This window comes from Anopheles funestus, chromosome 3RL (genome assembly GCF_943734845.2).
Source record: "Anopheles funestus chromosome 3RL, idAnoFuneDA-416_04, whole genome shotgun sequence".
Taxonomy (NCBI): Eukaryota; Metazoa; Arthropoda; class Insecta; order Diptera; family Culicidae; genus Anopheles; species Anopheles funestus.
In genome coordinates this window covers 69,808,808-69,823,746 of record NC_064599.1, presented here as the reverse complement: position 1 = coordinate 69,823,746, position 14,939 = coordinate 69,808,808, and the positions used below count along the sequence as shown (strand labels likewise).

The 14,939-nt window shown below is 40.5% G+C and overlaps 3 protein-coding genes across 5 annotated transcripts in view; 1 reads left to right on the top strand and 2 right to left on the bottom strand.

Annotated features, from left to right (window-relative positions):
- Nucleotides 1–1,551: 1,551 nt before the first annotated feature.
- Nucleotides 1,552–14,939, bottom strand: part of LOC125769063 (neuroglobin-like) — a 128,876-nt gene continuing 115,488 nt past the window's right edge. The window contains exons 1-4 of one of the 3 annotated variants that reach the window (XM_049437484.1): nt 11,319–11,789; nt 9,237–10,390; nt 6,653–6,884; nt 1,552–6,448 (exon numbers count right to left, since the gene is read on the bottom strand). In XM_049437484.1, the coding sequence (XP_049293441.1) occupies nt 6,230–6,448; nt 6,653–6,884; nt 9,237–9,439 (654 nt within the window). In that variant the 5' untranslated portion in view covers nt 9,440–10,390; nt 11,319–11,789 and the 3' untranslated portion in view covers nt 1,552–6,229. Of the gene's footprint in view, nt 6,449–6,652; nt 6,885–9,236; nt 10,391–11,318; nt 11,790–14,939 lie in introns of those variants that run through there. The other 2 variants (XM_049437485.1, XM_049437483.1) reach the window with 2 other exon arrangements.
- Nucleotides 12,056–14,939, bottom strand: part of LOC125769047 (ATP-binding cassette sub-family F member 1) — a 226,934-nt gene continuing 224,050 nt past the window's right edge. Inside the window, exon 3 of the mRNA XM_049437446.1 lies at nt 12,056–12,065. The gene's annotated coding sequence lies outside the window, so the exon portion shown is untranslated. The remainder of the gene's footprint in view (nt 12,066–14,939) is intronic.
- LOC125769050 (putative polypeptide N-acetylgalactosaminyltransferase 9) overlaps nt 14,031–14,939 on the top strand; it is a 72,119-nt gene continuing 71,210 nt past the window's right edge. Inside the window, exon 1 of the mRNA XM_049437454.1 lies at nt 14,031–14,527. The gene's annotated coding sequence lies outside the window, so the exon portion shown is untranslated. The remainder of the gene's footprint in view (nt 14,528–14,939) is intronic.

The following is a 14,939-nucleotide window of genomic DNA, read 5'->3' as shown; positions in this document are numbered from 1 at the left end:
CCTCAGATGTCTGTGCCAGAAGTTATTCGAGAAACCAAGTTCCTTACCCTGTTTGAGAAAATGTAAAATTTTCCTCATTTTTGCACCAAATTTTGTCCATAACTCGGTCGGTATCCAACGGATCGCCAATATTCAACCGGTGGTCGATAGATGCCACCAATGGCTACATTTTCTTCTTGGACGGCCATGCCCTCAGATGTCTGTGCCAGAAGTTATTCGAGAAAACAAGTTCCTTACCCTGTTTGATAAAATGTAAAATTTTCCTCATTTTTGCCCCAAGTTTTGTCTATAACTCGGTCGGTATCCAACGGATCGCCAATCTTCTACCTGTGGACGATAGATGGCACCAATGGCTACATTTTCTTCTTGTACAGCTATGCCCTCAGATGTCTGTGAGAGAAGTTATTCGAGAAACCAAGTTCCTTACCCTGTTTGATAAAATGTAAAATTTTCCTCATTTTTGCCCCAAGTTTTGTCTATAACTCGGTCGGTATCCAACGGATCGCCAATCTTCTACCTGTGGACGATAGATGGCACCAATGGCTACATTTTCTTCTTGTACAGCTATGCCCTCAGATGTCTGTGAGAGAAGTTATTCGAGAAACCAAGCTCCTTACCCTGTTTGATAAAATGTAAAATTTTCCTCATTTTTGAGCAATTCAGCAAAATTTTCAAATGTGATATATTTTATTGCGAATTTGTTGCAATAAGTTTCTTTTCACTCAAATAATGCTTTAAATTAAAAAAATAATAAAAAATCAGAAAAAAAATTTCAAAAAAATTTTCCACTCGAAAATTTTATAAGGCTTACCCCTTACGTTTTTTTTGAGAAATTTTGCAAAAAAAAATGAAATTGATTTATTTTCTTGCGAATTGGTTGAAATAAGTTTCTTTTCACTCAAATAATGCTTCAAGTAAAATAAGGATGAAAAATACCAAAAAAATAAAAAAAATCTAAAAATTGGAAAATTTCCTAAGGCTAAGGACCCGGATTTGAATATTTTTACCTTCATGCGACTCGAATCTGTGTCTAATTGGTAATATCCGACTTCTAATATTCGATCCCAGTTGTATTTTGCCTGGTGTATTACGCGGTGGGCAAAAACATCTTCGTTCACCTATTTATCTTGTTACAATTTCTTCTGGCTACCAGAAAAATTATAACAAGATTTTCCAGCGCTAAACACTCAAGAAAAGAAAACGTACAATTCTGCAGTACTGTTAGCAACAGCCGTTATTTGTATCATAGGAGTCAGCATCCGGCGACGAGCTTTCTTGATAGTCGGTTGTTTTGAAACATCGTCACTGGGCTTAAAAAACTTGCCTTTCTCATAGACTTCATCAAAACAATAAATTTATTACTTACTTTAATTTTCTTTGGTTAAATAAATTTAATTCAAGATTATTTTCTCGCTACCGACTCGATTAAAATCGTAAACAAACCTTGCACGAGAAACGTTAAACAACCTTGAAGTCGCGCCAGAATCGCAAACGCGACAAGTGACGTGGTCAGATGAAAGCACAATAAAAGCTGAAAGCGGACGCCCGGTGTTAAAGCACATTTACGAAATATTTTTATTACTATACTCTTGTACAATACAATATCATTTTTTCCTTTGTGTGTGTGTTTGTGTGTGGGTGTTGTAATCGGTACAATATTTCATGTTCAAAGTGTCAAGATTTGTTCACTGCGACAAAAAACGGTTTGCGCGATCGGTTTCGGCCCTTTTTTTTGTTTGCTTCGGATAATGTGCACGCTCACTTGCTTGCTTCCGGAAACCATGGAATACTGTAGGGTGGTGGTCCAAGGGTTGCCCGTTGTCTCTGTTCTCCTATCGGTTCGCAATATCGACCCCCTTACTAACCCCTATTCTTGATAATCGTGTTTTACTTATGTATTTTTTTTAGGTTCGGTTTTTGTACGCGTGTCGCTCTAGTTGGGAGAGTTAATACGTAAAAGGGTGTTAGTGCGGGGAGGCTGCCGTGCGGTTTGGATCTTGGATGGTGGTACACACCAGCTGGGACAACAGGATAGACGAGAAAGGGTCCTTCCCGGAAGAAACGCACGGGACTGTTTTGTGCCAGTTCACTCCCACCGAGGCCACAGGGAGGAATGATCGGTTTTTGCTCGTCTTCTATCGGGGCTGTTACCATCTAATTGACCTTATTATTAGAAGTTGGGTTTCACTAAACGTTTTTTTTTTCTTTTAAAAAGTGCTAAACGGAAAAAATGGTATCCTGCAGAATCCTTCGTTCCAAATCACACAACGTTCGTTTGCGGAAGAGTCGGAAAAGTGTTCGACCGTCGCAGTACAGACGAAACATTGTGTTGGATGTGGATAGAAAATAAATAGAAAATTGGATACATTGAGGTTCCATTTGCAGACGATCATTTCCTGCATAAAATATTTAAAAAAAAAAATCTGCAAGGATAGTAAACTTCAGCCTTGTTTCGATTATGGGTTTTTTGTTTCCTGTTCCTATCGTTCATGTCCCGACGATGACGATCTCGGCTATTGTCTCGCTGTTTTGGGTTGGTGGTGATGTGATTTGTCTGCGTTTGTTGTATATGGGGATTTTGTTCTCTTTTTTTTCTTCTTTTTGTAAAGCAAGTGATTGTATCGTATTGAAAAAGATAAAAAAAAACATGTCATTACAAAGGGCATTTCTAGTTACGCTACTTTTGTTTTTCACAATACTTTTTTTTTCTTCTTCTTTTGCGTTTTTTGTGTATGATTTTTTTCTCGGTCGCTTGTCTTCTGCTTAATATCTTGTGCCATGCATAAACGCCCTCACGCCACTCAATCATTTTTCGCATTTATCATTTTCCTAAAGGAAAATCCAACAACCAAAAAAGAATAAACAGTGGTGATTTCTTATTATTGCCAATTTGTGTTACACTTCTCAAAGCTCGTCACGCTATAAAAATGGAAAACTTTGCAATTTAATTTTGCTCATTCATTATGCTTCCTGCACGCTAATGTTCACGTTTCACGGTGCAAATGTTTGTATCTGTTGCGCCCTCCCCCCAAACATTCGGTTTCGATCTGGTTTTGTTTATTGTACATACTTTAAAGCGCACTTCCGGCGCACACGATCGATCAATAGCAACACCAGTTTCGGGAGCGATCGAGATTAATGATATCCTCTTAATCTTCACCATCAATACCGTCAAACAATGCGTTCCCAGCTTGCCTTGTCTTTTCCTGTGTTTGTGCTGTACTTAAAGATTTACCGACATTCTTCAACATCAGACATCGCCCAACGATCATTCCGAGCCGTTTGGATTTTGTTTGTATTTTTTGTATAAAAATGGTTCAACATTTCCGCCCACAATCGTCACACTACAGTTGACAGCACTGTAACTACCTGTTTCTATGTATAATATTTTTTTTTCTTGTTTTGATTCGTTACTTTATACTACTGCTAGCTTCCTCTGCTGCCCCGGGGGTGGAGCCATGGAACAATATTTCTTGTGTGATTTTATCTTGTTTTATCTTTGTCTGCTGTTTCCTTTCTCTACTTCTACGCACGATTTTACTGATTTGATCGCGTTTTTTTTTTATTTCTTTTGCTATACACCGTTTTTTCTTCTCTTTTTTAGCGCCACTGGTTTCGAACTCTACCATGATTCTTATTTGTTTTTGCACTACGGGTAACGAATAACCCTACCATTTTTTTGATGTTGGGACCGTGATGTTTCACTTCCCGCACACTAAAGCTGACACGTGCGCCAGATGAATATCTTTGCTTCTGTCGTCTTCTTTATTAAATAGTTACTCGTCTACTATTCGTCCGTTTCGGTTTGATCGATTTAACTACATACAGGTGGCTGCCTACAAACCCCCCCCCCCCATGACAGGGTTTTATGATTGATGGAATGTAGCGATTTGATGTTCGAATCCGAAAAAGGAACCAACAAACTGTTCGCCAAAAAAGGTGTGAAACATTGCATACTTTGTGGCGCATTTTTTAAACGTTGCGAAAAATGCATTCCACACGCCTAAAGTTATGCAATTTTCTGGTACGAAATTTTCTTCTTCCATTGATTCGACTGCTGATGAACGGTTTGTTTGTCCCCTTTTCTTTCCGCTACGCTTCCAGTTTGTATTAGCGGAGATTTCTTTCACTAATTTTATACATGTATGTCACTAGTACGTGTTACTGCTTTCTTTGCTACGAGATCGTTTCTGGCTTTTGGTTAAAGCGCACAAATTGTGGACATATGCGCAAGGGTGAATATACAAAAAAGGTCAACTACACTCACTCATAACCCGCTACGGGATGTTTGTGTATGTTTGTTTGCAGCTATTAACCTCCCCCCCCCCATCTGCACATTAACAATTACGGCTAGCATCAACGAACGATTGGAATAGTCCCAATGCATCCCGTTTTCGTGGCTTAACGAATTGCAATGAAACCGGAACCTCCTGCTTCGGCATCTGCTACTGCCTTAAGTAGTGTGAAAGAAGTGCAGAAGTAATATCTCTCATCATGCAAACAATAAATTTTGCGGTAAATTTGCTTCGGAGTGCTGACGATGCACTTGTTTGGCAAGCGTTAACGACGATACTGATCATAAGGCTATTAATAACAATTGGATTCTGATACAAAATTATGACAGCAACACTACTGAATCACAATAATTCTCTTTATAAGCTTTCTTGCCATTCTTTGAGACACATTTTAAGACAAAATATTAGGAAGCACTCACCCAAAAATGATCTTGTGATTGGTGGTTGCATAAATGTAGGCGTCCAAATTGTGCTCGGGTCAAATCGTTTATATGCCGCTGTTTGAAATGAACCGCTTGCACGATCACGATCGATGTGTGTTTCCTAATGTTTTACCTAGTTTAGCACACATGGACTCAATGCTGACTGCAAGTAATGCGTGCGTGATCATTCGTTCCGATCAATCGGAAAAGCTGTGAAGATTTACCAATTGTTACAAATTGTTGGAAAACTGATCAAGAGATGCTTTGATAGCGATCAACCGATTATAAAAGTGATAATTTTGAAAGAAAAAAAAACTAAAATTTCTCGGAAGTTACCATATACGCCTAACAGTATGCAATCTGCTTGAAAAATATTATTTTTTCCGTAAGAAGCCTTCACTAATATTCACCATCTTAACTTGCGGCGCAGTACGACCCTACGTATTAGCCCACGTTTTGTATCGTCACCGTTGTGATACATTTGTGCCGGGGTTTTTTTGTTTATCATCTGCGTCTCAGTATCGTTACCTTGATCGCAATTTTTCACGCGCTGTTCACTGCATCACTATAATACTAGTTTTACTAATAATCGTACGCATTATGATGTGGCTTTCTTCTGCTTTGTCTTACATTTTGTTTTCACTTTAAGGCTGATGGTCAAACGATCAATTGTTAGGAAATGCCCGACGATGATACCATTTTTCATTCTCATTTTTTTAACGTTCATGCGAAAGTGTTCCGTACCAACCGTTTTTGTTTGCATTTGTGCGCGTCGCTTGCATAATGTATCGAAATTTCATATACTGTGCTTCGATTGCTAAACCCCTCACCAGCAATAGTTTGTTTCTGGCCCTCACCCTACTCAATGGCCGCTTCGATCGGATGTAAATACCTTCAAACTCCTGCTCCGGTCTTGTAGCGCTGTTGATGATGAGAGGGCAAGGGCAGAAGGTTTTGCTGAGGAGGAGGAAACTGTTGTCCTCCGAGTTTTTTTTTTGTTTTGGTAATTCTCACTATAAAATGATATTGTTTGCTCCTGCCTACTAATACTGCTTTGCAAATCTGTCCACTCCCATCTGTCCCCCACGGACATGAGATGCTTTACTAAACAGGTTTTGCAACACTCAGGTGGTTTGCTATCCAACATGAGCATTTCGCTACCACGACACGATAAGTCTACAAATGGCTCACTGTCCTAACGATGATGATGACAACGACGACGACGACGACGATTTCGATAATGCATATACCGCGCACAAACTCGATCTACCATCCGGCATCGCCTAATGTCTAGAGTTGTTCTCGGGCTTCGATGGCCCTTGATGTCCTCTACCAAGGACCTACACACGCACACACACATTCTCTGCGGTAGGGAAATAGGGAAGCTGGAACGCACGAACTGGTGGAGACTCAATCGGGCTCCCGGGTTTCTTTTTCCTACTTTAGTTCAGGCGCTGGCGATGTGTGAGTGCTTCGCATCTAAAGGGTTAGGTTCTGCTCGGCTCAGGGCGCTCAGGATGCCCGGTTCGGTTCGTCCGGTAGCTTCGTGGCACCGGTACTGCTGGAGGTGGTCGTGGTGTTGTCGACATTATTGTTGGCACTTGCTTCATAGCCCGCTACCAGCGTTTCAATGATGAACTTGATGGTGAGCTTGTAAATTCCTTCCACGTTCTGTGTGTACCGATCGCCCAGCGTAGTCGAAACGGCTGACAGGAACGGTTCCTCGATGCGCTGGGATGGGCATGAAACGAAACGAACCGTAGGGTCAACAATTAGTAAACGAAATTAGCGCCGGAAATTAGATGGGACGCAAGGCAAACTCATCGATTCAATTAAGCCGATCGATCCGCCAGATGGAAAACCTCGCCCCGGCTAACTTCCATCGGTCGGGTTCGCACAACGCACACGCGTGTGAGTGCTGTGTAATAGAATTACCCAAAAATACTCCTGCTTGAAGCCGGGTATACGCCGATGGGACGCACCGACCTGGTGGATGAACTCGAAGAACGTATCCAAATCGTCCAGCCCCCGGATGCCTTCGTCCAGCGTGTTCATCACCTTGTTCGCGTGCTCCTGCAGCTCCTCCGAGGTTGCTTGCTGCTCTTTCGTCTTGAGCTCCTTGAATTTGGTGAACATATTCAACAGGTCCGCATGCTCCTCGAACAATCTGTAACCCAGAGGGAAAGTGATGTGAGTAAAGGTGGCGTATGTGTGTGTGTGTGTGTGTGTGGCAGTGTGAAAGTAGGTGCCAAAAGGGATTTGTGAATATTTTATCAGCTTCGGTTTGGTATCGGTGTGCTGAAGGCGTTGGTTGGCAGAAAACATGACGTAGAGTCCCAGCACACAGTACCTTTCGAACCGTCGAAGTATGAAGCATACAAGAAAACGATCCTGATTCCATTATACAATGGCCGCATATTTGTGAAGTGTATGGCTAAAAAGACAAATTTGCCTTGCGAATTGCATAATTGTAGGCGTGTTGCCAAGTGCTCATATTAATGCGCTTTACAAAAGCGTAAAAGGTGGTTAAGACATTAGAAATCTCCCACCCAGAGAGGGTGCAACTGGTATGCAAATTGTTTCAACAGCTATAACCACGCTATTCAAACTGATCGTTAATATTTACTGTAAAATATTTCATATCCAAAATTTGTCGTTTTATTGTGAAATAAATTAAATATAATTTTTTTTAGTCCTAACGCAAGTAAAAATATTTTATTCATACAAACGTTTTTGGAATGATCAAATAAATTTCAATTTCAAAATTAACTTAAGTTTAAGTGGCGGCGATTTAAGCTTAGCGCAATTTGTGCGCCTACAAGTATGCAACCAATTGCACAAACACTCTAATGGGGCAGTTTCCAAATGTTTTAAAAAGGATTTCTATCAACAACCGATACTTAAAACACCTTCTCATCATTGAATCTCAAAATTGATAAAACAACGGAAAACAGTGATTAAAATATTCTTAAACGAGATCCTTTCATGTTTCATTCATTAACGGGAGACCGGCGAAAAAACAAGCACACTGAATTAAGGGTACAGTTTTACGAAGGACTCTTCTTTCTAAAATCAAGTTGAACGTTTGATTTCCTTTTTTTCTCTTTCCTACTTCCCTCCCTCTTTCTCACTCTCCTCTGGTTCGTTTCGGTCATTTGATCTGTTGAAGAACTATTATAAAAGCATGGAGAAAGTGCAAAAACAATCTCCAGCACCAGTGCAGATGAGAGACGGGAGGTATCGGGTACTTCGCATACGTCATCTTTCCGGTCGGCATGCCGCAAGGCTTCGAGCCTTACTGAAGTAAAAATAGACATCCTCTAACTACCCACTCGCCAATCGGGGACAAATTCATGAACAAGAGTCCTTTCTCTACCATTCCCGTGTCCCGACGGTGGATGCTCACCCAACTCACCAAAACAAAAAAAAGAAACATGGCCACGGGAAAAGCTTCACGGTTGGGGAAAAAATGAAATAAACAGTGCAGATAAAACAAGGCAGAAGCATCCATAATAGGGAGAGAGTGAGAACAACAAAAGAAGCAACAACAACAAAAAAACATAGAAAACGGTCACGGTCCTTTTTGCTATCTTTCCTTCACTGGCTCCTTCCGGCCACCGGGGGCCAGTAGTCGAATTATAGTAAATCAATTTTGTTTATGACACCCGGCGACGACGGTGACCCGATGACGTCGGTCCTTGGAGAATCTTGTGCCGCCCATCCATCTGTGTACGTTACACACCTTTTGTCTTGTGCAGTGTGATTGTGAGCTTTTTTTAAAAAAATAAATATATTTCTACACGTACACATAAAACGATGCACCAACAACAACCAGACTCGAATGGCCCCCTCCGTTCCTGAGCAGGCTTATTGATTACATGCTAATTTTTCACCCTTGGCCAACCAGCCAACCAACTCCGGGCGTGCCTGTCCCATTTAGAAACGGAGCTTGATTTATTGGGCCTCAGTGCTGGCTGCTGCTGCCGGAACGTTTGTTTCTTTCGGCGTTGGAAAGATGGACAGCGAGGTAAAACGGTAAAATGTTGAGCAGGCGTGACGGACGTGAACACGGTCGTATCCATCTTGTTTATGGAGGCACAGGGACTAAACGAGGATCGAACGGAAACATAAAACCGATGAAATAAAACATCATCGAAACGGTTCGATAGATGAATTCCGGACGGCGAAGGGGGGGGGGGGGGGGGGGGGGGGGGGGGGGGGTGCTGGCCGGAACTAATATGGCGCAAGTGGTCGAGTCGAGGGTTTTCCTTACTTTTTCCCCTCCATTTTTCCCACCCCAGGAGCTGTTCCTTTTCTTTGTGGCGTACATCATTTCCGCTCGCAAACCCCCCCTATACACTTGCGTGCTTATTACCCCAAACGAAGCAATGGGAGTTTGAAGTAGGAAGTGGATGGAAAGGGAAGGGAAAGGAATCGAAAACCCACTATTTGCCCCGTAGGGAAGAGGGACCGGAAGTGTGTGTGGTGTCGCAGGACAGGCTTGTTTCGGTGGACTCACTTGATAAACATGGTGATCCCGGTCGTCTCCATCGCACGGCTAATGCCCTTCCACGAGGCTACCATCGTGTATTTCTGTTTGGCGGTCAGCGGTAACCGGCTGTCCACTGGCGGTGGCCCACAAGCGTCCAGACTCGGCATATTGTTGGTCTTCGAATTGCTACCATTGCTACTGCTTGCCAGCTTCGTTAATTCACAACCCATGTTTTTTTTTGTTCTGTGATGCGTTTGTGTTTTGTGCTGCTCGGTTTTGTTCGGTCTTGTTTGCAACACTTGGTTTGCGCCTTTTGCTTTTTTGCTTTCTTTCTTTCAAGGATTCAATCTGGTGCTGGACAATTTCTATCGCATTCTGATCATCATTGCACTTACTTTCACTTACTTCACATTTGTTCACCTTTGTGTCACCATTTGCCTTGTTTTCCTGTGTTTTCATTCACTTTTTATGTTTTTTTTCCTTTATTTATCTTTCGCCTGTCGTCACTGCTGTAAAACAAAGTGAGGATTTAATTAGCAGGGTCTTCCTTTCTTTGCAAATCCTTTTTTGTTGTGTTGTTATTTTTTTAAAACTTTTTTCACTCCTTTTATTTAACCGGCTTTTGCGCTGCGCTTGGGAAAATGAGAGAGAGAGAGAACAACAAAAACCGCATTGTAAGGTATCATCATCTACATCTGGTATAGTTGTTGCTTCACTAGTTGCAACGACACCTTCCCAGACGGACGGAGTGCTATAACAACACTATTGTTTTAACCACGTTGTTTTGCACACTTGTCAGCCGGGAGCGAAGTTTCTTCCGTTTGGGTTGGTGTTTTTTCTTTTCTTTTCTTTTTTTTTTGTTATAAAACAGATGCACAGAATCCCGAGATTTGAGCTACACACTTTTCTCACATTCTCTTTCTCTTTTTTTACTTCTTGTTATATATCTCTCTCTCGCTCACACACAGACACACTCTCACGGGAAGGGAAATTCCCATTTTTCCACACTTACTACCGAATCACTAATACAGACGGACACAGGTGGTCTAGTTCGATTCTCACCTGCCACCGTTGCGTTGTACCGTTGCCTAACGTGATGAAAATGCTGCGAGCAGGTGAGCAAAAAATGGTATTTACAGCACTATTATCCTTGGGTACGCTGCTAGAAAAGACAATATACACTGCTCGAAAATAAAAGCAACAAGAAAAAAAAAAGTACACAACAAGCTCATAAAATAGTGTAACAAAAGGGAAGGATAAATGTAAACGACCAGAATATACGATGGACACTTCGCTTCGGTACAACAACACAAGGTTCATATATACATATACACACACAACCACATGCACAGTACATCCCGGCCACTTGAGGCTCGGTTGGACAAGCTCTTCAAACTCTTGGAGCACGAGTTTTGATGTAATACACTTAGGCTACCTTTATCTGATTGCCTGCCTATCCACCTTCACATAATTATGCGCACACATACATACACACACATACACACACATGTATGTTATACGCTTCAGGACCATAAGTGTGACACGTTGCTTTTTTCCCTTCTTCTTCTTCTTCTAGGACACTACACCAGCAAAACCTGGGCCCTGTGTTCACTCTTGGAGGGTCTTATCTTGGTTGCCTTGTTTTTGCCTTGTTTCCCCCTCTCCGACTTTGCCGTGGTCTTTCGAAAGCCGAAAGCCCCGTCCGATAAGCCCTGAGAGAGCGCGTGCCCTGCGGTAGTAATTCTACTCGTCCAATCGAGCGAGCCTTACTAAGCCTGGTTGTGTGTATCCTGGAGGGACTTTTTTTTTATTCGGTGTAGCTACACCGTCCATTCTTAAAGCTCGCCCTGGATTAAGGAGGTCTCCCCTTTTCCTTGGTCGGGTGGCGTTTTGCGAAGTCCAAGCAGAACTTTACTCCCTTTTGCAAGATCCTTGCCGTACGTGCGCCTTCATGCGAGATATTTTCAGACTTTTTCTGATAACAAAAGTATGGCGCAATTCTCGCGTGGAGGCGAACTTCACATGAAACTTCACACCAACATTCACTAAAGGTGTACTAAAGCACCTTTTGGGGGACACCTTAAGAAATCCACTGATAATTCCACCCACCTCGTATTACGCCAAACGACACAGACACTTTTTCGCTTTCGCTTTCTTCACACCACTGGAAAATGGTTGGAATTCTTGATGAAGGAAAAAGAAAAGCGGAACAATTTTCCAACCAGAACTACCAGAGCAGGCTGGCCAAAGGGGGGCGGCAAGGAGACGGTGTGTGTTTTTGTGTGTGAACGATTTTCCGACCACCGAATCGAGCTCCTTCTCGGGAAGGCAACAATGGCATGGATCGCACTGGACAGAAATCAATTCACTGTGCAACACAACAACCCTGTGTGGGGCACAACGGCCTCTATTGGCCCGCAGTGTGTTTGCTTCTGCTTGATGCTTGCCTTCCAGGCCTGACTTCTGGTTCGGTTTGCACAATACTACTCCACCACCAACAACACCACCACCATCCCCGGACTGGTACCGCGTAAACCGTGGGCCGTTTGTATGTGTGATCTGGTCTCCTTTTTCCCTGCCAAGGAAAAACCGATCGTTCACCGAAAGGAAACACAGCGACAGCTCCGTGCGTATATTGGGGGCCACCACATACAAAAACCGAACAGACCGAAGCACACCAAACCAGCGCACACGGTTTTTTGTTATTCAATGTGAGTTTTTTTTTTCTTGGTGGAGGAAAAATCCTAGGCATGATACTAAGGGCGCATGTTCGCCGATTCGCTCACTTGCTCTCCCGTGAATGCACGCTTACCTTTACTACCCCTATTAGTGCACGCTCGCTCTCCCTCTCGCTCTCTCTCTCTCTCTCTCGCTTTACCTTACCTTCACGGTTTCTTTTTTTCTACCTTCTCACGCCCTTGCTCCACTAGTGTGGCGATTCATTCACGAGCGGAGTTTTTCCCGCTAGGTAGAAAACTGGGAGTATTGATTTTTGAAGCTTTTCTCACCGCACATACAGATACGATCACGCACACATGATGGTCAGTATGGTGGGAGAATCACACACACTTTTTTTAACACACACACACACACACACTCGGTCTACAAAATAAACAAGTGAAAATAAGGGTTAAAGTCGAAGTGTAAAAATATTTTTAAAGTGATGTAATTACCATTACGCATTTTAAAATGTTTATTATGCAATATTATTTACTCTCATTCTACACGGTCCCATCCGTTCTTCAGTGAATGAAAAAGAAATAAAATATATCTTTTAATTTATTTACGATTTTATAGTTTTTGTAACTGTTTTAGATACGTTTTGTTTATGTACATAAACATTAGTATCCGTTTAGGTGATCACAATTTACGCTTAAAGATGCAAACACGAAAATAATGTTAACGTTTTTTGCAATTTAAATAATGTAAAATTCGAGCAGCTTGTGCAGCTTCTTTGTTCGAGCAGCGCTGCAAAACGGGAAATTGATGGACATTTTTTAAGTGGAAAATGATTACATGCTTTCCATTTTAATGCATTGGAGTGTTTGGTTACAATCTCGAGTCGTGATCTGTCGTCTGTGTAATTTTATTCAATAAAACGTACAGTGAGTGTTAAGTAAGTAAAAAGCAAGATAAGTGTGTGAATAATTAAAAACTATCCAAATCACTACACATTTGGATGTGGAATTGGCGCCTTGCACGTAAGAACCTAGTATTTAATCCCAATCGTCAAGGAAAGTCAGAAATACCTCTGAAGTGCCAGAAAAGGAGAAGAAGAGCCACAATAGAAGAAGAAGAAATTGCTTTTATCAGGAATATCATTTTCATTAAGAATGGTATTAGGTAATTTAAAATTTTTCAATTGTTCAACGGTTTTCTCTAATCACTACACGGATCAAAATTGAACATTCAAACTGTTTGGTAGAAAACTTTAATTATAAAACCCATATGTGAGAGCAAAGCTAGGTTTATCGGGTAAGCTAGTCAATTTATAAATTTTGCAAAATTACTCAAAAAAGGCTATAACCTTAGGAGATTGGCAAACTAATAGAATTTTTTTATTTTTTATTATTTCGTTATTCTTTGTTTTATTGAAAGCATTATTGGAGTGAAAAACAACTTATTGCAACCAATTAGCATTACAATAAATCAATTTATAAAATTTTGCTAAATTACTCAAAAAAACCAATGCTATAGCCTTAGGAAATTTTCAAATTTTTCGATTTTTTTATTTTTTTGTTATTTTTCACCATTTTTTTTTACTTAAAGCATTATTTGAGTGAAAAGAAACTTATTTCAACCAATTGGCAGTAAAAAAAATCAATTTATAAAATTTTTCAAAATTACTGAAAAAAAAGCTACGGCTATTTTAGCGTTAGGAAATTTTAAAATTTTTCTATTTTTATATTTTTTGTTATTTTTCATCCTTTTTTTACTTAAAGCATTATTTGAGTGAAAAGAAACTTATTTCAACCAATTGGCAGTAAAATAAATCAATTTAAATTTTTTTGCTAAATTACTCAAAAAAAACCAAGGCTGTACCCTTAGGAAATTTTCAAATTTTTCCGTTCTTTTTCAATTTTTTGTTATTTTTCATCCTTTTTTTTACTTAAAGCATTATTTGAGTAAACAGAAACTTATTTCAACCAATTGGCAGTAAAATAAATCAATTTAAAATTTTTTGTAAAATTGCTCAAAAAAAACATGGATAGCCTTAGGAAATTTTCAAATTTTTAGATTTTTTTCAATTTTTATAATTTTTTATTCTATTTTTCACTTAAAGCATTATTTGAGTGAAAAGAAACTTATTTCAACCAATTCGCATTAAAATACACCATTGTTATAACCACAATCAAAGAAAGTGGAAATTGCGGAATTTATTAAAGAAAATAATAAAGTAAGTAGCATCCCATTCAAGAGATGAAAAATAGGGAGATTTCGGTTAGCCTTTCTTACCCGTATTAACCATTAGCTTTGCCTACGTTTTGCAGATTTTGATGTATGGAAATAGTCATGTTGCGAATGTCCATCCAAGATTTGTTCGCGATCAATGGCCATTTGGATCTGAGTACAATATAGCAGTGCTCAGGGTTGCTAAGAATGCCTTCAATGGGTATAACCACATCGATCGTATATTTGTCGAAATATATTCGATTCTAGCTAACACACGTTGCTTCATACTTGGTTTTTGGTACGATAAACTATGCCGGTCTCGGTGACTATGATGACTTACCGCACCTCCTGAATGTGAATGTCGTTTCCGAGCAGTCTTGTGCTGCCTCTTGGTCCAGATCTTTAAATAAGAAAATAACATCACGGTGAGTATGCAATGCGTCGTAATATCAAATGTAAAATAACACTTTTTTCGATGCATGTTAATGGTCCGTAGAAATATTAGAAATGTATAGAAATAGAAAGGCTTGCACCGGTGACTACGGTGGACCATTGGTATGCAATGGCAAACTGGCTGGTATACTATCTTCCTTCCAGGCCAACGGTGGCTTCCAATTACCAATGGTGTTTATCAAAGTTGGAGCCCCGGAAATTCGGGACTTCCTTTTGATGGAATTTAAGATGTGATTGATTTGGTTTCTGTAACTGCATTAAAGGTTTGCTTCATCCGTACTGATTGATTTATTTGTTTATCGAATTAAGTGAGAAATTTTGCTTCCAATTTGTTCCTGCTGCGTGTTTTTCCCCATATCACAATACATAACTATTTGGCTGTTA